The sequence below is a fragment of the Rhinopithecus roxellana genome, chromosome 13 (genome assembly GCF_007565055.1).
Source record: "Rhinopithecus roxellana isolate Shanxi Qingling chromosome 13, ASM756505v1, whole genome shotgun sequence".
NCBI lineage: Eukaryota > Metazoa > Chordata > Mammalia > Primates > Cercopithecidae > Rhinopithecus > Rhinopithecus roxellana.
This window is the reverse complement of record NC_044561.1, coordinates 71,550,465-71,572,075: the sequence shown is the minus strand read 5'-3', so window position 1 is coordinate 71,572,075 and position 21,611 is coordinate 71,550,465. Positions and strand designations below refer to the sequence as shown.

At 52.6% G+C, this 21,611-nt stretch overlaps 1 protein-coding gene across 7 annotated transcripts in view; it reads left to right on the top strand.

Annotated features, from left to right (window-relative positions):
- Nucleotides 1-21,130, top strand: part of SS18L1 (SS18L1 subunit of BAF chromatin remodeling complex) — a 38,737-nt gene extending 17,607 nt beyond the window's left edge. For 2 of the 7 annotated variants that reach the window (XM_030915640.1, XM_030915646.1), the window contains 6 exons: nucleotides 447-626; nucleotides 1,871-2,035; nucleotides 2,525-2,626; nucleotides 3,766-3,858; nucleotides 11,082-11,201; nucleotides 17,571-18,922. In XM_030915640.1, coding sequence (XP_030771500.1) covers nucleotides 447-626; nucleotides 1,871-2,035; nucleotides 2,525-2,626; nucleotides 3,766-3,858; nucleotides 11,082-11,201; nucleotides 17,571-17,884 — 974 coding nt within the window. In that variant the 3' untranslated portion in view covers nucleotides 17,885-18,922. Of the gene's footprint in view, nucleotides 1-446; nucleotides 627-1,870; nucleotides 2,036-2,524; nucleotides 2,627-3,765; nucleotides 3,859-11,081; nucleotides 11,202-12,799; nucleotides 14,743-17,570; nucleotides 19,323-20,556 lie in introns of those variants that run through there. The other 5 variants (XM_030915645.1, XM_030915643.1, XM_030915641.1 and 2 more) reach the window with 5 other exon arrangements.
- The last annotated feature ends 481 nt before the right edge of the window (nucleotides 21,131-21,611 follow it).

The window sequence follows — 21,611 nt, the reverse complement described above, 5'->3', positions numbered from 1 at the left end:
TTTTGTTTTGAGACAGAGTCTCGCTCTAGTCGGCCAGGCTAGAGTGCAATGGGCATGATCTTGGCTCTCTGCAACCTTCGCTTCCTGGGTTAAAGCATTCTCCTGCCTCAGCCTCCCGAGTAGCTGGGATTATAGGCACCTGCCACCACACCTGGCTAATTTTTTTGTATTTTTAGTAGAGACGGGCTTTCACCATGTTGTCCAGGCTGGTTTCGAACTCTTGACCTCAGGTGATCCACCCACCTCAGCCTCCCAGAGTGCTGGGATTACAGGCATGAGCCACTGCACCAGGCCACTTACTTCTTTTTTAGTCACTTAATCATTAATAGTGATGTTGATAGAATCTCTTCCCAAAATCATTTGAAGGGAAATTGGGGCGTCTTCACCTTCAGAAGTGGTGACCTGGCTCCCCAGCGCCTGACACCACTCGCTGCTCCCCCTGCCAGGGCCGAGCCATGTGTCCATGCAGCAGACAGCACCTAACACGCTGCCCACCACCTCCATGAGCATCTCGGGGCCCGGCTACAGCCACGCGGGGCCCGCCTCACAGGGCGTCCCCATGCAGGGGCAAGGCACCATCGGCAACTACGTGTCTCGGACCAACATCAACATGCAGTCCAACCCAGGTACCGCCTCTGCCTTTGCAACCCCGGGGGCCCTGGGCCTGCCTCCAAGACCCTTGACACATGCATGTTGGATATGTGGTCCCCGGGGAGCTGCCCTCTTGCTGGGTGCTGGGGGAGAGGGGCCCGTGAATCAGGGCTGGCCGCAGCCTCTGAGAGCTTCCGGAGGGACGGGCACCGGCGGGTGCACAGCCAACCCCTCCTGTCCCCCAGCTTTGCGAGGGGTTGGGGTGTTTCCCATGGAGTCTCAGGGAATGCTTCAGGGAGTGGGGGCCGCCGGCCTTGCGTCTGGACAGAGCCCTGGGCTCTCAGAGGTGGGGTAGAGCTGTTCCCCAGGGAGGGAACAGCCTGGCTAGAGGCACCTCAGTGGAGAAGACAAGGGGCCGGAAGCGCTGGGCCAGAGGCCCCAGCCTTTCTGCAGGGCCGCAGGAGCCCGAGAGTGGGGCCATCCGCCATGGTGGCCACGTGGGGTGTTGGGCAGTTGAGAAGCAGCAGGTCCCCGTCGCGTTCCACGAGCATCGGCCCCGGTCGCGTTTCGTGGGCGTCGGTCCTGGTTGAGTTTCTTGAGTGTTGGAGACACATGGACTTCAGAAGCTTAGTGCCAAAAAAGGGTGCCGAGGACCTCCTTAGGATTTTCTCACAATAACTGAATATTAAGCATTTGTTTTGGACATACTGACTCAAATAAAATGCATGATTAAAATGGATTTCACCTGTTTGTTTTTACTTTTTTGATGTGGTTACTAGAAACTTTAAGAAGTGTGGCTCGTGTCATTTCTGTTGGACGGGGCTTCGCTAGGGGCTTCTGAGCAGGGGACATGTTCGACAGGCCAATGTGAAGGGCCGCGAGGTTGCACAGGTGCTAAGGAGGGGACAGTGTGACCCCTGAGGCCAGCTTGAGGGACCAGGGAGAATAGGACTCGAGCCACGGCGCAAGTGGGATTGTCACGGGAGCTGTGTGTCCGAGGAGAGGTGGAAAGGTGGTGGTCGGCTGTGGAAGCCACTGGATCTTCCTACCCAGGGGCTCTCCCTGTTTTCTGCACGTCGGCACATTTTCAAATAGTCGGTGTGAGCAGTGGGTCTAAGCATACAGAGCGTCAGTGCAGGCCTTTCAGGGGAGGGTGACGTTCTCGTGCGGAGCACAGGAAAATAACGAGGAACCTGCCCGGGTGCAGGAGGTAGTTGCGTGTGGGAGGGAGGGAGGGAGGCTTCCCGGGGTAATGTGGGGCCTCTGTCCTGTCATGCAGTCTCCATGATGCAGCAGCAGGCGGCCACGTCGCACTACAGCTCGGCTCAGGGCGGCAGCCAGCACTACCAGGGCCAGTCGTCCATCGCCATGATGGGGCAGGGCAGCCAGGGGAGCAGCATGATGGGGCAGCGGCCTATGGCGCCCTACCGGCCCTCCCAGCAAGGTAACGCCCAGCCAGGCCAGGTCTCAGGCACAGCTGACCGCCCCAGGTGGTGAAGTGCCAGCTGTGTGTGCTTGTCTGCAGGGAGCCTGGGGGAGTAAGGCTTGGGGCCTTGGTGGGGACACTGGGGGTGAGGGCTGGGGTATGGCTCGCAGAGGGTCTCCTGTCCCCGAGGAGTCAGGGTTGGGGGCAGGGGCGGCAGTTGTCATTAAGAGTGTCACAGGCTGGGCTCATGCCTGTAGTCCCAGCACTTTGAGAGGCCGAGGTGGGCAGATCACCTGAGGCCAGGTGTTCGAGACCAACCTGGCCACATGGTGAAACCTTGTCTCTCCTAAAAATACAAAAAATAAGTTGGATATGGTGACAGCGTGGGGTGTTCTCCTGGGGTGAGTGAGGCCACTTAGCGAGGCCTTGGCTTCCCCAGCGAGCGAGGAGGTCCTCCAAGGGAGGAGGGTGCGGCCCGTACTGGTGCTGAATGTGGTTCCCCTGCAGGATCTTCCCAGCAGTACCTGGGCCAGGAGGAGTACTATGGCGAGCAGTACAGCCACAGCCAGGGCGCCGGAGAGCCCATGGGCCAGCAGTACTACCCCGACGGTGAGCACTGGCGGTGGCCTGACCCCGCCCAGGACAGCAGAGCAGCTGCAGGGGCAAGGAGGGCAAGGAGGGTGTGGCCACTGCAGTGCGTCCCCAGTCGCTCTAGCTCAGGCCTGGGCTACAGGCAGAGCGGCCAGATGCCCTGCAGGAGCGAGGCGAGGCAGGGCACAGGGTGAGCTGGACTGGCAGTGGTGCCTGGCCTCTGCAGAGAGAAGCTGAGGCACACACCGCTGCGCTCGCCTCCACGCAGCCTCGCCTCTTCTTCCTGAAAGGATGTGGGAGTTGGAGGTGGAGAATTGCAGCCCCCAGCTGTAGATAGGTGGAAATGTTCAAGAAGAAGCCTCCCAGCTTCCCAGAGAATGCCCTGAAGGTGACGGCTCCACCTGCAGCACCCCCTCCTGCCCCTTCTCATCTCTGCATTTTACGTTCGTCACCTTTCAGTCTTTCATAGCCCCAGGGCTTGTGGAGGGGATACTGAAAGTGGCTTGGCTGAGCACACTGGTTCACACCTGTCATTCTGGCACTTCGGGAGGCTGAGGCAGGAGGATCGCTTCAGCCCAGGAGGCAGAAGCTGCATTGAGCCATGATTGCGCCACTGCACTCCGGCCTTGGTGACAGAGCAAGACCCTGTCTCTAAAGTGAAAATAAGAATAAAATAAAGTGGTCTTAAAGGCTTGGTTGATCCCTGGGAGGCATCCAGGCAGGGAGCTGGCCTCAGCCAGCAAGGGGCAGGTGCACAGGCAGGTGGGCACGTGGCAGCAGGGCAAGCCACCTTGCAACGAAGGCCTCGGTGAGGGTTGGACACCCCTGCCTGTGTCCTCCCAGGAGCTAGCAGTGGGGAGGAGAAGGCGGTCGGGTCACTAGCGTGGCCGTGTGGTGGGCACTGAGAGCACTGATCCTCTGCATAAATCCCCAGGTAGCTTCACAGTCGCCCCAAGAAGGAGGCATTGATGTCTGCGTTTCAGTGAGGAGGTCGAGGCTTAGGAGATTGGGGCATGGTCTCAGGGGACACGGGTCCTGCTGGCTCTGGGTGCCTCCCTGGCCCAACAGCATCTCCCCAGCCTGGGTCTCAGTTGCTTCCTCCGGGACCTGTCCAGTGCGCAGCTTCTGCTGACTGTCGCCGTCTCCGTTTCACACAGGCCACGGCGATTATGCCTACCAGCAGTCATCCTACACAGAGCAGAGCTACGACCGGTCATTCGAGGAGTCCGCACAGCACTACTACGAGGGGGGTAAGGAGAACAGCCGCGTGCTGGGCTCGAGTGTAAGCGCCACACGCAGCAGAGTTAAGAGGCTGCACCCTTAGGAGCACGCAGTGCCTGCCTTCAGTGAGTCCCTTAAATCCCAGCGCAGTGCATGGGATGGGAGACTGTGTTCAGGAACTGGAGATTCAGGCTGTGTCGGGAGCCCCGCTTGCCTTATGTGTGTGTTCGTGAGACAGGAAAGGATTCAGCCGGCCATGCTGGGGTTGGGGGCACAGACTCTGTTATTGGGTCCGGCCAGGGAGCGTGGGGCCTGCGAGCCACTCTCAGGGCTTCCTCAGCCAGAGGCCAGCAGTGGCTGCGTTGGGTGTGGCCTTGTGCTTCTTCAGACACCTGCAGGCCAGGAAATACACACCTGTGGCTTGGGGCTTGCTGCCCTTCGTGGCGGTCCTGGGCAGTGCTGCGCTGGGGGCTGTGTGTCGGTTGGACTTGCCCCTTTCTGTGGTGTCTGTGTCTCCACCCTGGCTGCCCTGAAACCCCAATAGAACGTCCCGGAATGTGGAGTTGGGAAGAGGTACACACAGCCAGTTCCAACCCCACCCCGGGATAAAGGTGGCCCCCAGAGAAGAGTCGATGATCGCCTGCGGGATTGCACAACCTCGTCTGGGAGGGAAGGTGGGCCTGCAGTGCCTGGGGTGAGGTGCCTGGTGGCTGCTGACACTGACCGGCAGGCAGCAGTGGCTGAGGCCTTCCCACTGCAGGGCTGCGATTTATCAAGAGGTAACAGTGTCAGTGAGGCTTCACCAGGTACACAAAGCAGGCGGGCTCTAAACAGCTACAGATTTCCTTGTTTGGGTTACTTCTTAAAGAATTCGATGTGTAAAAGTTTTGCTTCTGAGCTTACACATCTCAGCCTGCTGTGAAGAAATAAAACACACAAGTGTAGGCACATATAGAAACATCACTGTGTACGCTACGAGTGCCTACATTTAAATGTCAGTTACACCTTCATAAACCTGGGGGAACAAGAAGTACATGAATACGTAATGGAAGTTTAAAAGAAGAAAGCCTGGATGCAGTGACTCATACCTGTAATCCCAGCACTTTAGGAGGCCAAGGCAGGTGGATCACTTGAGGCCAGGAATTTGAGACCAGCCTGACCAACATGGCAAGACCCCATCTCTACTAAAAAATACAAATATTAGCTGGCCGTGTGATGGTGCATGCCTGTGGTCCCAGTTACTGAGGCAGAGGTGGGAGAATCGCTTAAACCTGGGAGGCGGAGGTTGCAGTGAGCCGAGATCGCGCCACTGCACTCCAGCCTCACGACACAATAAGACACTGTCACCGAAAAAAAGAAATTGGCCGGGCGCCGTGGCTCACACCTGTAATCCCAGCACTTTGGGACGCCGAGGTGGGCGGATCACCTGAGGTCAGGAGTTTGATACCAGCTTGGCCAACATGGTGAAACCCCCCGTCTCTACTAAAAATACAAAAATTAGTTGGACACGGTAGCATGTGCCTGTAATCCCAGCTGCTCGGGAGGCTGAGGCAGAAGAATCACTTGAACCCAGGAGGTGTAGGTTGCAGTGAGTCGAGATCACGCCACTGCACTCCAGCCTGGGCAACAAAAGTGAAACTCTGTCTCAAAAAAAATAAAAATAAATAAAGAAATGGCCAGGCATGGTGACTTATGCCTGTAATCCCAGCACTTTGGGAGGCCAATGCAGGAAGATTGCTTGAGCTCAGGAGTTTGAGGCCAGCATGGGCAACATGGCAAAACCCTGTCTCTCCTGAAAAAAAAAACAAAAAGTTAGCCCGGCGTGGTGGCGGGTACCTGTAATCCCAGCTACTCAGGAGGCTGAGGTGGGAGAATTGCTTGAAAGAGGCAGAGGTTGCAGTGAGTTGAGATTGTGCCATAGCACTGCAGCCTGGGTGACCGAGCCAGACCCTATCTCAAAAAAAACAATGCCAGGAGGCCATCTTCTGGCATATTGGCTGCAGTGGTGCCTCCATAAGCCCTGGGAGCCGGCAGGATCTCTGCCATCATGGGCCTGGCCCTGTCCCTTCCAGCTGGGGCACAGGGTTCAGCCTTGTCCATGGCGAGGCGTCCACATGCATCTGCCCAAGGCTGACACACTTTATCCCAAAAACAAACATAGGATGTGCTGCTCAGCCTTGTAATGTCTGATGTAGCTTTTTTTTTTTTTTTTTTTTTTTAAAGAGACAGGGTCTTGCCTTGTCACCTAGGCTGGAGTGCAGTAGCATGATCGTGGCACACTGCAGCCTTGAAATCCCAGGCTCAAGTGATCCTCCTGCTTCAGCCTCTCAAATTGCTGGGACTACAGGCATGCACCACCAGGCCTGGCTTTTTTTTTTTTTTTTTTTTTTTTTTTTTTTTTTTTTTTTTGTAGAGATAAGGTCTTGCCATGTTGCCCAGGCTGGTTTTGAACTCCTGGGCTCAAGTGCCATCTCATCCTCCTACAGTGGGGGGCTCCAGCTGTGCACCGTCGTGCCTGGCTGATATGTACTTCTGTAGCTTGTCGTGGGTTACATACTCTTGCTTTCCATCATTGATGAGAAATTTGCTAAAAAGCTTAGTAACCTCTTAAGAACAGGAAGAGAGACGGCGTGGTTTCCTCCTTGATTTAGAAGCATTTTATTCCATCTGCTTGTTGATTAGACTCTGACACGAGGAGTACACATGTGTAGGTGACACTTTACCATACAGCAGGTGGAACTGTGAAGTCTTGCAGGGGTGAGAGGCCTGGGGCTGCTTTGCTTTGAAGAGACTGGTGGACATGTCATAGCCACCTTCAAACACAGTTGTGGCCCATGGTGCAGTGGAGAGGCTGGGGGAGACGTTAGGAGGAATGGGTCAAAGGCACCATAAAGAACTTTCCAGGCTGGGTACAGTGGCTCCCACCTGTGATCCCAGCATCAGGCCGGGTGCGGTGGCTCCCATGTGTGATCCCAGCATTGTAGGGGCCAAGGCAGAGGATCACGTGAGCCTGAGAGGTTGAGACCAGCCTAGGCAACATAGTAAGACCCCCTCTCTACTAAAAATCAAAAACATTGGCCAGGTGTGGTAGCATGCGCCTGTTGTCCCAGCTACTTGGGAGTCTGAGGCAGGAGCATAGCTTGAGCCCGGGAGGTCGAGGCTGCAGTTAACTATGATCACACCACTGCGCTCCAGCCTTGGCAACAGAATAAAAAGAATTTTCCAACTTTGAGTCATCCCACAGCAGGATGAGTGGGACAGGCTGGTGCTGGAATTGTTCTGGTGATGGCATCAGTTAGGAGCCTGCAGAATCTGATAAAACAAGAGCGTGCTCATGTGCAGGGCACCAGTAATAGGAGGGGACCAGAGTGGAGCCGACCAAACCAGGAGGGGACAGCGGAGGCCATGGGGTCACTCGTGCTGGGCAGGAGCGTCGGGATGTGGTGCTCGGTGGGGGAGGGGCCAGGTGAGGGGTGCGAGTTCCACACTTGTATCACAGTGAGGTTTGCAGTGGCGCAGACTGGACAGAGCCCAGCCCCTCGCGACCTGGCATCTGGGCGTCATTGCCGCTAGGAGAGACCGCCCATGAGCTGCAAAAGCCAGGTATGGAGCTGGGTGTGTGGGATGTGCCTCTGTGAAAATGCAGGCAAGATGAGACTGTACCTTTGCACACACGCACACTCACACCATCAGCCAATGGGCAAACACCAACACAGCCAACAGAAATGCTTATGGGTAGGAGATGGGGTTAGGGCTCAGGCAGTCCAGAGCAGGGGTGGAAGTGGCCACCTTCCCAGCACCTCTTGAAGGTATGGGTCTGTATCTGTTTACCTTTGAATCATGGAGAGGTATTGGCAGCTTCAGAAGTTAAATTAAACATCACTGGGGCCGGGCACAGTGGCTCGGGCCTATCATCTCAGTGCTTTGGGAGGCTGAGGTGGGTGGATCACTTGAGGTCAGGAGTTCGAGACCAGCATGGCCAACATGGTGAAACCCCGTCTCTACCAAAAATATAAAAATTAGCGGGGCATGGTGGCACATGTCTGTAATTCCAGCTACTTGTGAGGCTGAGGGATGAGAATCACTTGAACCCAGGAGGCAGAGGTTGCAGTGAGCCAAAATGACGCAACTGCACTCTAGCCTAGGGCAGCAGAGCGAGACTCCATCTCAAAAAAGGAACATCGTTGGCTGTCACAGAAACTGAAAGGACCTCACTTCAGGGCTGTCCACACCATCCACGCCTCCTGGAGTCCCGAGCATGGCTGGCGTGTCGTGTGCATTTCTCAGGCTCTCGCCAGGTGGTGACCAGCGTGTCCCAGGAGTGGACGACAGGGTGGTGTGACCGGGGCCTGCGGGACACATCTTCCCCAGGCAGCGCTCAGGCCTCCTTGGCTGCATCCTCGTGTGGATCACTGTGTTTTTAGGTGACACGGCTTTGAGCGTCGTTCTCTTGTTCCTCGTGGCCGATTGCTCCTTCTGTGCTCTGGCCTCTTGTTTCACGGATGCGCCAGGCTGCCCGGCACCTTCTCACGGATGCGCCAGGCTGCCCGGCACCTTCTCACGGATGCGCCAGGCTGCCCGGCACCTTCTCACGGGCACCTTGCAGAATGCCAGAGGGTTCTTAGAATAGAGAAAGAAAAGAGCCGGGCGCGGTGGCCCACGCCTGTAATCCCAGCACTTTGGGAGGCCGAGATGGGCAGATCACAAGGTCAGGAGATCGAGACCATCCTGGCTAACCCAGTGAAACCCCGTCTCTACTAAAAATACAAAAAAATTAGCCGGGCGTGGTAGTGGGCGCCTGCAGTCCCACCTACTCAGGAGGCTGAGGCAGGAGAATGGCATGAACCCTGGAGGTGGAGCTTGCATTGAGCCGAGATCGCTCCACTGCACTCCAGCCTGGGTGACAGCGAGACTCCGTCTCGAAAAGAAAAGAAAGAACCCTGGAGTACTTGCTGGTTATGGAAGGCCCCACATCTGCCCGCCCCGTTGCCTGGGCTCCCCGCCGGCCCTGCAGATTTCATGAAACACGTCTGAAAACAGCGAAGGCCTTTTCTACAGAAGTTGTGCCCCCTTTCCCTGTAGAGTTATCTCAGCAGCCCCCTTTCTTAGGGGATAGGGCGGCTGCTGCCAGTTCACACTAGATCACTTGAGTACCCACTGGGGTGTGAGAGCCAGGCCTGGTCCCTGTGTGCTGGGGCTGGTTGTTCTGAGCTGGTACTCACACTGCTGTTGCATACCTGCTGTGTGCCAGGGCAAAGCTGGCCCGTGTCCTACAAACTGACTCCTTTATTTATTTATTTATTTATTTATTTATTTATTTATGAGATGGAGTCTCTATCGCCCAGGAGTGCAGTGGCTCGAGCTCCACTCACTGCAACCTCCTCCTCCTGGGTTCACACCATTCTCCTGCTTCAGCCTCCCAAGTAGCTGGGACTACAGGCGCCCACCACCACGCCTGGCTAATTTTTTGTATTTTTAGTAGAGACAGGGTTTCACCATGTTAGCCAGGATGGTCTCGATCTCCTGACCTTGTGATCCGTCTGCCTTGGCCTCCCAAAGTGCTGGGATTACAGGCGTGAGCCACCGCACCCAGCCGAAAACTGGCTCCTTTATTATGTAAAGAATAAAGTGGACTATAAAACATGAGAATATGCAGGCTGACTCTGACACCCTTGAAAACCCACCCACCATGTCTCAGACGGCTTTCATGGGGGCAGGATAAAGGACAGTGGCCTTAAGCCTTCTCCCGTGATGGTGGCAGCTCGTTTGCTGGCTGTTACTGGAACTGCCCCTGGATTTTGAGGAAGGCGTGGAAGTTCAGGACTCAAGATATTTCCTGGATAGAGAATAACTGGAAAGGCTCAAGTAAGTTTTTCTAAAGCTCTCGCCTTAGGAGGAGTTCAGCCTGGAATAAGAGCATGTGTTAGTTTTGTCAACCCATCTAACTACAGATTGAATTACCCTGATAGGTTTTTAAGCCATTCCAATGTGCATTATCTCAATAAAGCTGTTATTTAAAAAAATACTAGATTGCAGTTTTAAAATACTTAAATTTTATAGCTTCTAAAAAAGGAAAGTTATTTCCAACCAGAAAAGTGAAGTAGAAAAATGAATTCTTTGCATGGAGCATGGTGATTTATGCCTGTGATCCCAGCACTTTGGGAGGCTGAGGCGAGGGGATCACAAGGTCAGGAGATTGAGACCATCCTGGCTAACACAGTGAAACCCCATCTCTACTAAAAATACAAAAAATTAGCCTGGCGTTGTGGCTAGGCGTTGTGGGTGTGGTGGTGGGGGCCTGTAGTCTCAGCTACTCAGGAGCCTGAGGCAGGAGAATGGCGCGAACCCGGGGGGCGGAACTTGCACTGAGCCGAGATCGCACCACTGCACTCCAGCCTGGGCGACCCAGTGAGACTCTGTCTCAAAAAAAAAAAAGGTTATCTGGGCACACTGGCACACACTGTAGTCCTAGCTATTTGGGAGACTGAAGTGAGCGGAACACTTGAGCCAGGGAGATGGAGGCTGCAGTGAGCTCTGATTGCACCACTGCACTCCAGCCTGGGTGCCAGAAGGAGGCCCTGTCTCTGAAAAAAGAAGAAAAAAAAATTGTATGTGCAAAGACCCTATGTCCAAATAAGGTCCTGTTCACAGGCACTTGCAGTTAGGACTTCAGCGTCTCTCTGGGGAGCAGTTCGCCCTGCGGCGCTGGCGTTCATCTCTGGCTTAGTCACCGCGTTAGGCGTTTTGTTTCTTAGCTTTCCATGTGTATTTCTATAAGAAAAATGGGCCGGGCGCGGTGGCTCACGCCTGTAATCCCAGCACTTTGGGAGGCCGAGGCGAGTGGATCACGAGGTCAGGAGATCGAGACCATCCTGGCCAACACGGTGAAACCCTGTCTCTACTAAAAATACAAAAAAATTAGCCGGGCGTGGTGGTGGGCGCCTGCAGTCGCAGCTACTCGGGAGGCTGAGGCAGGAGAATGGCGTGAACCCGGGAGGCGGAGCTTGCAGTGAGCTGGGATCGCACCACCGCACTCCAGCCTGGGCGACAGAACAAGACTCCATCTCAAAAAAAAAAAAAAAAAAAAACGGAGAAGGTGTAATATAGTATTTGAAACGTTGTGAAAAAATAAACACGCCGAAGCAATGGATTTGGTTTTGGGATTCCAAAGTTACCGTGTCGTGAGTGGGCCACAGAATGAGCCCCCTTAGCCCAGGTGGAAAGTCATTTCCGTGTCTCCTCCTCCCTCCAGGAAACTCCCAGTACAGCCAGCAGCAGGCTGGGTACCAGCAGGGTGCCGCGCAGCAGCAGACCTACTCCCAGCAACAGTACCCCAGCCAGCAGAGCTACCCCGGGCAGCAGCAGGGCTACGGTAAGAGGGGAGCACGTTCCTCGGGGCCCCCCAGCGCCCACCCCTGCTGCACATGGGTACATGCACAGTGACCCTGGTGTGCAGGCAAAAGTGTAATAAACTTATTTTGGATACCTTTAGGTTTCCAGAAAAGTTGGAAACATAAATGCATGTAGACCTGAAACATCTTATTTTTAACTTAAACATAAATTCATTGCCCACGTGGCCTGTGACGGGAGCCAGTGTCCCGTCTGTCCGCCATCTGCACGCCTCATGCCCAGCTTCGACCTCTTTGACAGAGCAGGTCAAAGCCTGTGGGTCTCAGCCTTCACTGCGGCTTAGAATCACCCAGGAAACTTCCGACAAGTAAGTTCTGGGCTGCCCCAGGTCTTTTGTTGGAGCAAAATCTCAGTTCTCAGGATGAGCTACACACACATGGTTTCTTATGAGGCTCGTGCCTGATTCTGCTCTGCTTGTTCAGCCCTTTACAGCAATTGCTAATTAAATAGTATAAAAATTACTTGAGGAGGCCAGGCGCAGTGGCTCACGCCTGTAATCCCAGCGCTTTGGGAAGCCGAGGTGGTTGGATGACCTGAGGTCAGGAGTTCAAGACCAGCCTGACCAATATGGTGAAACCTCGTCTCTACTAAAAATACAAAAATTAGCTGGGCATGGTGGTGCGGGCCTGTAGTCCCAGCTACTCAGGAGATGAAACAGGAGAATTGCTTGAACCAGGAGGTAGAGGTCGCAGTGAACCAAGATCACACTACTGCGCTTCGGCCTAGGTGACAGAGTGAGACGACTCCTCAAAAAATAAAAATAAAAAAAATATTACTTGAGGCTCAGTGTGGTGGCTCATGTCTGTAATCCCAGCACTTTGGGAGGCTGAGGCAGGAGGATTGCTTGAGCCCAGGAATTCGAGACCAGCCTGGGTGACATAGTGAGATCATCTCTACAAAAAATACAAAAATTAGCTGGGCATGGTGGCACACTCCTGTGGTCTCAGCTACTTGGGAGGCTGAGGCAGGAGAATCGCTTGAGCCTGGGAGGTGGAGGTTGCGGTGAGCCAAGATCATGCCACTGCACTCCAGCCTCGCCTGGGTGACAGAGTGTGACCTTGTCTTTAAAAAAAAAAGGGGGGGCCTCTATCAGTTCTTTCTGGAGCCTTTGACTTAGGCTTCCTAGAGACGATGCCTCTGTCTCACCTGCCTGCAGGTGTTCAGCAGCTCCTGGGATAGTTAAGTTCCAAGTTACAGCAGCCAGTGTGACTGGCGCCAGTGGGTTCCGGAGGGCTCTCCTGCCCTCAAGTAGCAGCAGCTCGGGGGAGATGGAAAGAGCCCATCAGCCCTCCCCATGCTGGTGGGGGGCCTGGGGCACAGTCCTGGGACCTCACAGGACTGGAGGGCTGGTGAGTCCGTTGTGTGGTGCTCTTGCTGTACAGAGTTAACGAGGAGCACGTGCAGGTGCCAGGTGTTCCGGAGACTGACAAAAGGCTGATGCATTGAGACAGGAATTTTTTAAGGAAAAGAGGAAGAAGTTTTTAAAAAATTTTTAAGTTAAGATAAAAAATAAAGATGCGCCCGTTTTGGCTGGCCTCACAGTTCCTGGTGTTTTCTCAGGGCCTGCCCAGGGAGCCCCGTCACAGTACCCCAGCTACCAGCAAGGCCAAGGCCAGCAGTACGGAAGCTACCGAGCACCGCAGACAGCGCCGTCTGCCCAGCAGCAGCGGCCCTACGGCTATGAACAGGCAAGCTTTCTGGATGTTTCCAGATGTGCCCATCCACCGCGCCTGTCGAGACACAATGAAGATTTCTCTTATGGCCATGAGGAATAATGAGCTGGAACTAACTGGCTTCCAGGGTTCCTTCCAGAATGTTAAGTCTCTGAGCCTGTAAGGTTTTTCAGAATTCCTTCTGTGTATACGCTCACCTCAGCCATCCAGCTGGCTTTTCATACCCTGACCTCACCGTTAGATCTGCATGCCTGGTTCTCACATTCGTTCACTCTGCCAATGTTTTGTTGCGTACTGAGCACATGTCCGGTCTCTGCTGGGTGCTTGGCGTGTGGCTGCGCCACGAACCCTGCGCTTTTAGAGCTTATGTCTCGCTACGGAGACATAAGGTTGTCCCACAGGCCAGACCGTGCTGAGATCAGAGCGGGGGGCCCTGAGTGGAGCCCGCCTTCCAGGTGGGGGCACAGGCGGCTGCATTTGGCCCCTGTGGACAATTCCAGGACGAAGACACAGCGGGGAGTGGCTGGCAGCCCCAGGCTCAGCCCAGGAGGGGGAAGCCCTTTTTGCCCAGAAACAGCGAGCAGGGCTTTGAAGGAGCTGAGGAAAGAGCAGCTTGGAAGATGGAAGAGCAGGAGCTCTTGGGACAGTGAGGAGCCCGGCTTGGCAGGAGGTGACAGGGACAGGTGGGCCTGGGGGCCTCCATAAAGCAGGCATCGCCTTCCCTCTGAGTGGGATGGGGCCCCTGGAGGAGGACAGGGTCTGTGTGGTGGGAGCACTGCAGGAGCAAGGGCCTCCTAGAGGAGAATGAGCCACACGAAGAGGGCGTGCCAAGGTCCCGAGGCACTGGGAGGTTTGTCCCAGTGAAGGCAGCCCGAAGGAGGCTCAGTGGCTGGAGCACAGGGCATACGAAGGAGAATGGTCTTGGACATTTTTTGGAGCCTCCTTTGAGAGAGTCCTTAGCAGGAAGTGGCTCTGTGTTGGTGACTCTGAGCTGGCCAGAGGTGTTAGGGACACTTTACACTGCCAGTGAAATTTCAAAGCACTACGTCGATCAAGGTTGTTTTTCTCAGGAAATTGGGTAGGTAAGAGGCTGAATACTATTTTTTAAATGCTTCTCGTCTTCCTCCCTCAAGAGGGCAAAGGGTCACCAGGTAGATGTAGAAAAGCCTAAAGATCATGTAACACAGGCCCCCTGCCAGGGCACAGTACTCAGAAGGTCATGCCTGGGAAGGGCACACCGATGAGGCATTTACACAGACGTTAGGAGTCCTCCTGGTGTGCTCTCAGGACACCGCGAGGCCACTGCAGCCGATGCCAGGGGCCACCTTTCCCCAATGTGTGCTGGACGCCAGTCAGCGGGGAGCAGGCCCCAGCTTGGCCCTCTAGGTTTGCACAGGAGCGTCATGCTGGGGTCTGGAAGGACAGCAGTCTGCATCCAAATTAGAGCAGCTTGGAAGATGGAAGAGCAGGAGCTCTTGGGACAGTGAGGAGGCCGGCTTGGCAGGAGGTGACAGGGACAGGTGGGCGTGGGGGCCTCCATAAAGCAGGCATCGCCTTTCTTCTGAGTGGGATGGGGCCCCTGGAGGAGGACAGGGTCTGTGTGGTGGGAGCACTGCAGGAGCAAGGGCCTCCTAGAGGAGAATGATGAGACACTATACCTCCTTCATACAGTCCTGAAAATAACTTATTTGGATTTTGTGAAATAAGTGAATGTCCTAACTTAATTATAAGACTGAACCAGAGGACATATAACTTTATGCCACCTATGAAAGGACCGTGACCGGCTGTGGTGGCCCATACCTGTAATTCCAGCACTTTGGGAGGCCAAGGCAGGAGGATTGCTAGAGCCCAGGAGTTTTAGACCAGCCTGGGCAACATAGCGAGACCTGTCTCTACAGAAAATAAAAAAAGTAGTCGGGCATGGTAGTGCATACCTGTAATCCCAGCTACTTGGAAAGCTGATGCAGGAGGATCCCTTGAGCCCAGGAGGTCGAGGCTGTAGTGAGCCATGATTGCACCATTACACTCCAGCCTGGACTATAGACAGCAAGACTTTCTCTTACAAAAATGAAAAAGAAAGGCCAGGTACGGTGGCTTACACCTGTAATCCCAGCACTTTGGGAAGCTGAGGCTGGTAGATCACCTGCAGTCAGGAGTTTGAGACCAGCCTGGCCAGCATGGTAAAACCCCATCTCTGCTAAAAATACAAAAATTAGCAGGGTGCCTGTAAGCCCAGCTACTCGGGAAGCTGAGGTGGGAGAATCGCTTGAACCGGGAAGGCAGAGGTGAGCTGAGATCGTGCCACTGCACTCCAGCCTGGGTGACAGAGTGAGACTCCATCTCAAAACAAAGAAAAGAAAAATACAAAGAGCAATGGAGAAGATAGAGAATTTCACATTTAGGGGGAAATGTGTCCATCTAACTGCAAAACACTAACCTAACCTAGTCTTTAGTCAGAATCAAGTGTAACTGGCTATGGCGTTCTGGCACAGCGCTGCCGGCGCTGGGCGCCTCCTAGGGGCCGTTGTGCACATGATGTTATGTTTGCAGCACCCCGGCCTCCACCCACGATGCCAGTAGCACCCCCGTTGCCCAGTCTGACAATTTAAAATGGCTCCAGACATTGCCAGATGCCCCCAGGGCAAAATTGTCTCCATTTGAGAACCACTGGGCTACACTTAAAAATGTGCTGAGGTGGCCAGGCGCGGTGGCTCACGCCTATAATCACAGCATTTTGGGAAGCCGAGGTGGGCGGGAGCGGACGGAGACAAGATCGCGCCATTGCACTCCAGCCTGGGCAACAAGAGCGAAACTCCCGTCTCAAAAAAAAAAAAAAAACACTGAAGTGCTGAGGCGTTGGGGCTGCCTGTGGTTTTACAGGGCTCGAGGGCTGCCATGCCTTCAGCTGAGCAGCTCTGGATTTGAGGCTTTCCGTCTTACCCAATGGTGCAGGGGCAGAAAGACATCAGAACGGACTCCTGCTAACTAGGATCATCACAGGCGGCTCTGGGAATGAAAATGTGACAGGCTGTGTTCATCAGGAACGTTATGTGGACTGGATTCTTGGTCAGGCCGGAACAGCTTTCCTCCCTCCCCGACTTCCTTGCTGCGGGCACTCAGGAAATCTCATCATTAACTAGCTGGGGGCACAGGGAGACTTAGGCATGCGATGATCCATTGTCTTCCTCTGTGGCAGTCACCCGAGCGGCTTTTACCACAGATCCGATGCTCCGTTTCGCTGCTCAAGGAATTCTCTGTCTTGTGGCCTTGTGGGGCACGGGCTGTCTAGTTCTCTCTTCATGCTGTTTTTTGTTTTCGTCTGTTGTTGTTGTTGTGTGAGACGGAGTCTTGCTCTGTTGTCCAGGCTGGAGTGCAGTGGCGCGATCTTGCTCACTGCAGCCTCCGCCTCCCGGGTTCTAGCGATTCTCCTGCCTCGGCATCCTGAGTAGCTGGGATTACAAGCACGTGCCACCACACCCAGCTAATCTTTGTATTTTTAGTAGAGACGGGGTTTTGCCATGTTGGCCAGGCTGGTCTCGAGCTCCTGACCTCAGGCGATCCTCCCACCTCAGCCTCCCAAAGTGCTGGGATTACAGGTATGAGCCACCATGCCTGGCTTTTTTTTTTTTTTAAGACAGGGTCTCACTCTGTCGCCAGGCTGGAACACAGTGGCATGATCTCAGTTCACTGCATCCTCCACCTCTCAGGCTCGAGTGATTCTCCTGCCTCAGCCTCCTAAGCAGCTGGGATTACAGGCACATGCCACTACCACTTGGCTATTTTTTTTGTTGTTGTTGTTTTTGTATTTTTAGTAGAGACGGGGTTTCACTGTGTTGGCCAGGCTTGTCTTGAACTCCTGACCTCAAGTAATCTGCCCACCTTGGCCTCCCAAAGTGCTGGGATTGCAGGCGTGAGCTACTGTGCCTGGCTGAGGCTGCTTTTTTCCATTTTTTTGTAGAGATGGTGTCTTGCTGTGCTGCGCAGGCTGGTCTCAAACTCCTGGGCTCAAGCAGTCCTCCTACCTCAGCCTCCAAATTCAGATTTTTTTTTTTTTGGAAATAGGGTCTCACCCAGACTAGAGTGCAGTGGCATAATCATGGCTCACTGCAGCCTTGACCTCCTGGGCTCAAGCCATCCTCCCACCTCACCCTTCAAGTAGCTGGGACTATTGGCACACGCCACCACACCCGGCTAAGTTTTGGATTTTTGTAGAGATGGATTCTGGCCATGTTGCCCAGGCTGGGTCTTCAGATTTTTTTATAGATTGAAACGCATTACCCTGGTCGTCCCCGCTCCCATTTTCTTACTTTAGCGGGCTGGGGGACAGATGGTGTTTGCATCAGCTCCCAGGGGGCCAACTTGGAGGAGAGCTTTCCTGCATAGCAGGCCCAGCATAAGGCTCTGATGCCAGGCCTGGCACAGGCCCAGCCGCAGCAATGCCAGTGTGACTAAACGAATGAGCCTTTGGCCCTCTCTACATTGTTAGCCCCAGGCTTGGCCGGTGGCTTCTGGAAAGCCGTTCGCTGCCCGCCTGAGATGTGGGCAGAGGTTGTTTGCTTGCCATTGTCCCTCCTACCCCCTGTCCTGGCTGGGGTGGACGTCTGTCTTCCTTTGACTTGTGACTATAGGGGTGTAATCTGTGTCTTGATCTCTTTTAGGGCCAGTATGGAAATTACCAGCAGTAAGGGATACACGTTCTGGCTGGAGCCCTTGTGGTGGCGTGTTCATCCAGGGGCCGGAGGGGCTGGCGGCAGCTCTGCTGAATTGTGACATGTTGGTTACCCTTTCGCCCAGTGCCACGTCTGCATGTGAAGCGTGCTCATTTCATGCTGGGTATGACGCCGAGCGCGCACCCCTGGCGCAAGACAGCGCTTGGTGGTGTGATACTTTTGGTGCTGTGTATAGTATTGTATGTCGGTACATGGAGAGGTATCCTTTTTTTGTCCCTCTGCCCCCTTCTCAATGTTTCTAGCTAGCTTTGGGGGTCATTTTGTCATCAGAGCATTCTGTACCCAGGGACGGGACAGATCTTGAGGACACCACAGTCCACCTGTTCCCGTCAACAGACCTTAGGTCTCATTTCCCTCCTCATACAGTGTTGTCGTGTGGGTTGTCAACTTTAACTGGCTACACCACAGCTGGACACACATACAGCCCCTGGAGGGCAGCCTCTTCCTGTGCCTCGATGGGGTGGGTGGGAGGGCATCTTCTGTGTGTTGGGTCAGTTTCTGTCACATAACGAAAAAGATAAGCATCTCCCACGGGGTAGGCCACAGATGGCCACATCTCCCACGGGAGAGGCCACAGATGGCCACATCTCCCACGGGAGAGGCCACAGATGGCCACATCTCCCACGGGAGCGGTCACAGATGGCCACTTCTTCCACGGGAGAGGTCACAGATGGCCACGTCTTCCACGGGAGAGGCCACAGATGGCCACGTCTTCCACGGGAGAGGCCACAGATGGCCACGTCTTCCACGGGAGAGGCCATAGATGGCCACGTCTTCCACGGGAGAGGCCACAGATGGCCACTTCCAGAGCTTGCTCATTGCCTGTCTCTCGCCAATTCTGTTTATCCAAAAAGGTACATATTTTTGAATTAAAAAGTAAACAGGGATCAATGACTGTATTCCAAACAAATATGGATCCCTAAGGGCCGTGGACAAATTGCCTAACCCCGGGCCAGCGGTATTGCTGAAGGAAAGAGAGGCAGCTCTCTGGGAAGTGGGCCCTCAGAGATTACTCTGGCTTTGACCCTTGTTCAGCTGATGGTCATTTCTGGGATTGGAATAGTTAATATGCCCAATTCTAAGTTGATAGGTAATATAAAATATTCAAATCAAATTTTCCAAACAGTTGGCAAGTTGTTTATTTTATATTATTTCTTCCAGGACCTACTTGCTCAGATCTCCAAGCAAGCATTTCTTTTCTTTTAGGGATGTCTGAAAGTCACATCCACTAACATTAGTGTGTTCTTTCTAATGAAAAGTAAAGGTTTTATATAGAGAAACTTGAGTAATTTTTACATTTCTAGGACATTAAATCCCATTTAAATTCTGTGTGAACATTAAAGACAGCACACTTGCAAAAGTATGGTCAAAGGAAAAAAAAATCCCACATTTCCATTAATAAGTAGCATGGACTTTTGATCAACCTTTACGTGGAATAATAATATTCATATTTGCCATTAATCCTTTTAAAAAAATCTTTGGATAAATGCTGATGAATTTCCAAGAACTACCAAGAAAATACAAAAGATAGCCAATGCTTGATATATGAGGCCTACTAATAATGATATTTCTCTTCAATTGATGTTTTGTTTTAAAAGTTAAAATTCTTGGCCGGGCACAGTGGCTCACACCTGTAATCCCAGCACTTTGAGAGGCTGAAGCAGGCAGATCACCTGAGGTTGGGAGTTCAAGACCAGCCTGACCAACATGGAGAAACCCCGTCCCTACTAAAAATACAAAATTAGCCAGGCGTGGTGGCGCATGCCTGTAATCCCAGTTACTCGGGAACTTGAGGCAGCAGAAATGGCTTGAACCCGGCAGGTGGAGGTTGCAGTGAGCCGAGATTGCACCATTGCACTCCAGCCTGGACAACAAGAGTGAAACTCTGTCTCAAAACACACACACACACACACACACACACACACACACACACACACACACACACACACACACACACACACACACACACACACACACACACACAGTTAAAAGTAATTATCCAGAGTTGCTTTAGAATTTACAAGTCACTTACGTGTTTTGCCTGAATTAATCCTGACAGCCCCTGTGAGGAAATCTGGGGTAGCAGTTCCCATGTTAGAGATGAAGAACTGAAGCACAGATTAAAGGACTTGTCTGAGTTGAATACCAGTCCTGTTCTAGGACATTCTCCCCTCCTCTACGAGACAGATATGACACACAAATGGGGATAGAAGTGTTTATTTTATAGGCGTAAGGGTTTTTAAAACCCTTAACACTGGTAAGGGCTTAAAAATAAATGTATATGTTCATATTAAATTACTGAAATGAGAGTTCTTAATTGCTAATTGACAAAAGTATTAGCAGTTTCAGTTAGGGAGTCATCTCCCTTGATTTTGTTCTTTTCCTGTCGATTTTCATAGAACTAATTTGCAAACTCAATCGGGGACTAAAATTTCCCACTGAAAATGTTAAACATTTTAGATAACTGTGAAAAGTTTATTTTTATTCCTTACCAATCTGGGAATATGCCTTTTATGTGTGTTTGTGTGTTTTTTTAAGTGCTGTATTAATAATACTTTCTGGAAGAAAAGGACACTTATCCCAAAACTTCAATCTGAAATGTCTTACATTAAGAATATCTTGAATGTTGTGTATATATTTTAAAAAGCACTTTGCAAAATAGTTTGTACATTTATTTCCTAATTTATACATGATTTTTGGTGTTAATATATTTAATGATGAATAACAGAATGTTTATTTAATGTGTTGTCCATTTTTATGTAATATTGTGATGGAAAGTGATGCCAGCAATTCCTTCTCATTAACTTATTCTATCTTCTGTCCTATGAATGTTGAGAAAAGCTTAGGCTAACATGAATTGTTTGTGAAGTGTGGTTGATGGCGCTTTGTTTTTTTCTCACCACTTCTATGGAAGGCCAGTGAAGCAGCAAAGGAAGATGTGAGAATTGACGCTCATTCTTCTTGTTCCCTGACATCCAGCAAATTGTGAATTTGAAAAATGATGACCACAGTTTTCAGAAGGGCTGACAAATTCGTATTGGTATGCAAAAGCTCATCGCCCATGAGGGCTTGTTGTTGAATCAGCAGTACTTAGCATATTAGAACAGTACATCGGAACTCATGCCAAGAGTCTTTATGAATGGGATTAAGGTGGACAAGATCTCCTAAGATCTGAAAAGAAACCTTAATACACTCACATGGTTGGAGTCTTAAGTGAACCTCTGATTTTGTCAGAGTTTTTCTACGTATAGGCTTGAATAGGGGCATCCCTTCAAAACTGTACAAAGAAGAAGACTGTTTTCCATTTAAAAATTTTTAGCCACTTCATTTCTATTTATTGAACAGGTCAAATTTGTCTTGTTATTTGTGAGTACAGTACATTTAAAAAACATCCTTATCGGTTAATTTTTTTTTTCAGCCGGATATTGACGTATAAATTGTTCATGCTTTTGGTGTAATCTCTTAATAAACTGGTTCTTCAAAAATCATCCTATAAAGTGGGTTTTCATGAAGTTAATGGGATTTTGGTGTGATTTGTTTTGCAAATACTTACTACCAAGACCCGGTAGATTGTCACCTCGGCTCCTGGGCAGTCCCCGTGCGGCGGAGCCAGGGATAGGGCGGTGTGGACGGCGTCCCGGGGCTGCCCTGCGGTCCCCACTGCCTGCTCTGCGTTGCCCAGTAGCCTCCTCGGGCAAGGGCGGTGTCCTCATCAGACCTGGGAGGCTCCGCAAACGCCGGAGGGGTTGGAGGAGCTGGGGGTCCCTGGGCACCGGGTGGAACGGGCGGGGCGGCTGTCCTTGTGTTCGGGCAGCGAGGGCGCCGGCGAAAAGCGCGGGTGCAGCTGAGCGCTCCGCAGCCTTCCCGCTGTTCCTCCTGCTCCCGCTCCTAGGGACAAGGTCCCTTCTCGGTTCCGCCGGCGTGTTTTCTGCACCTGCGCACTAGGCGAGCCTTGGGGCTGCCCAAGCC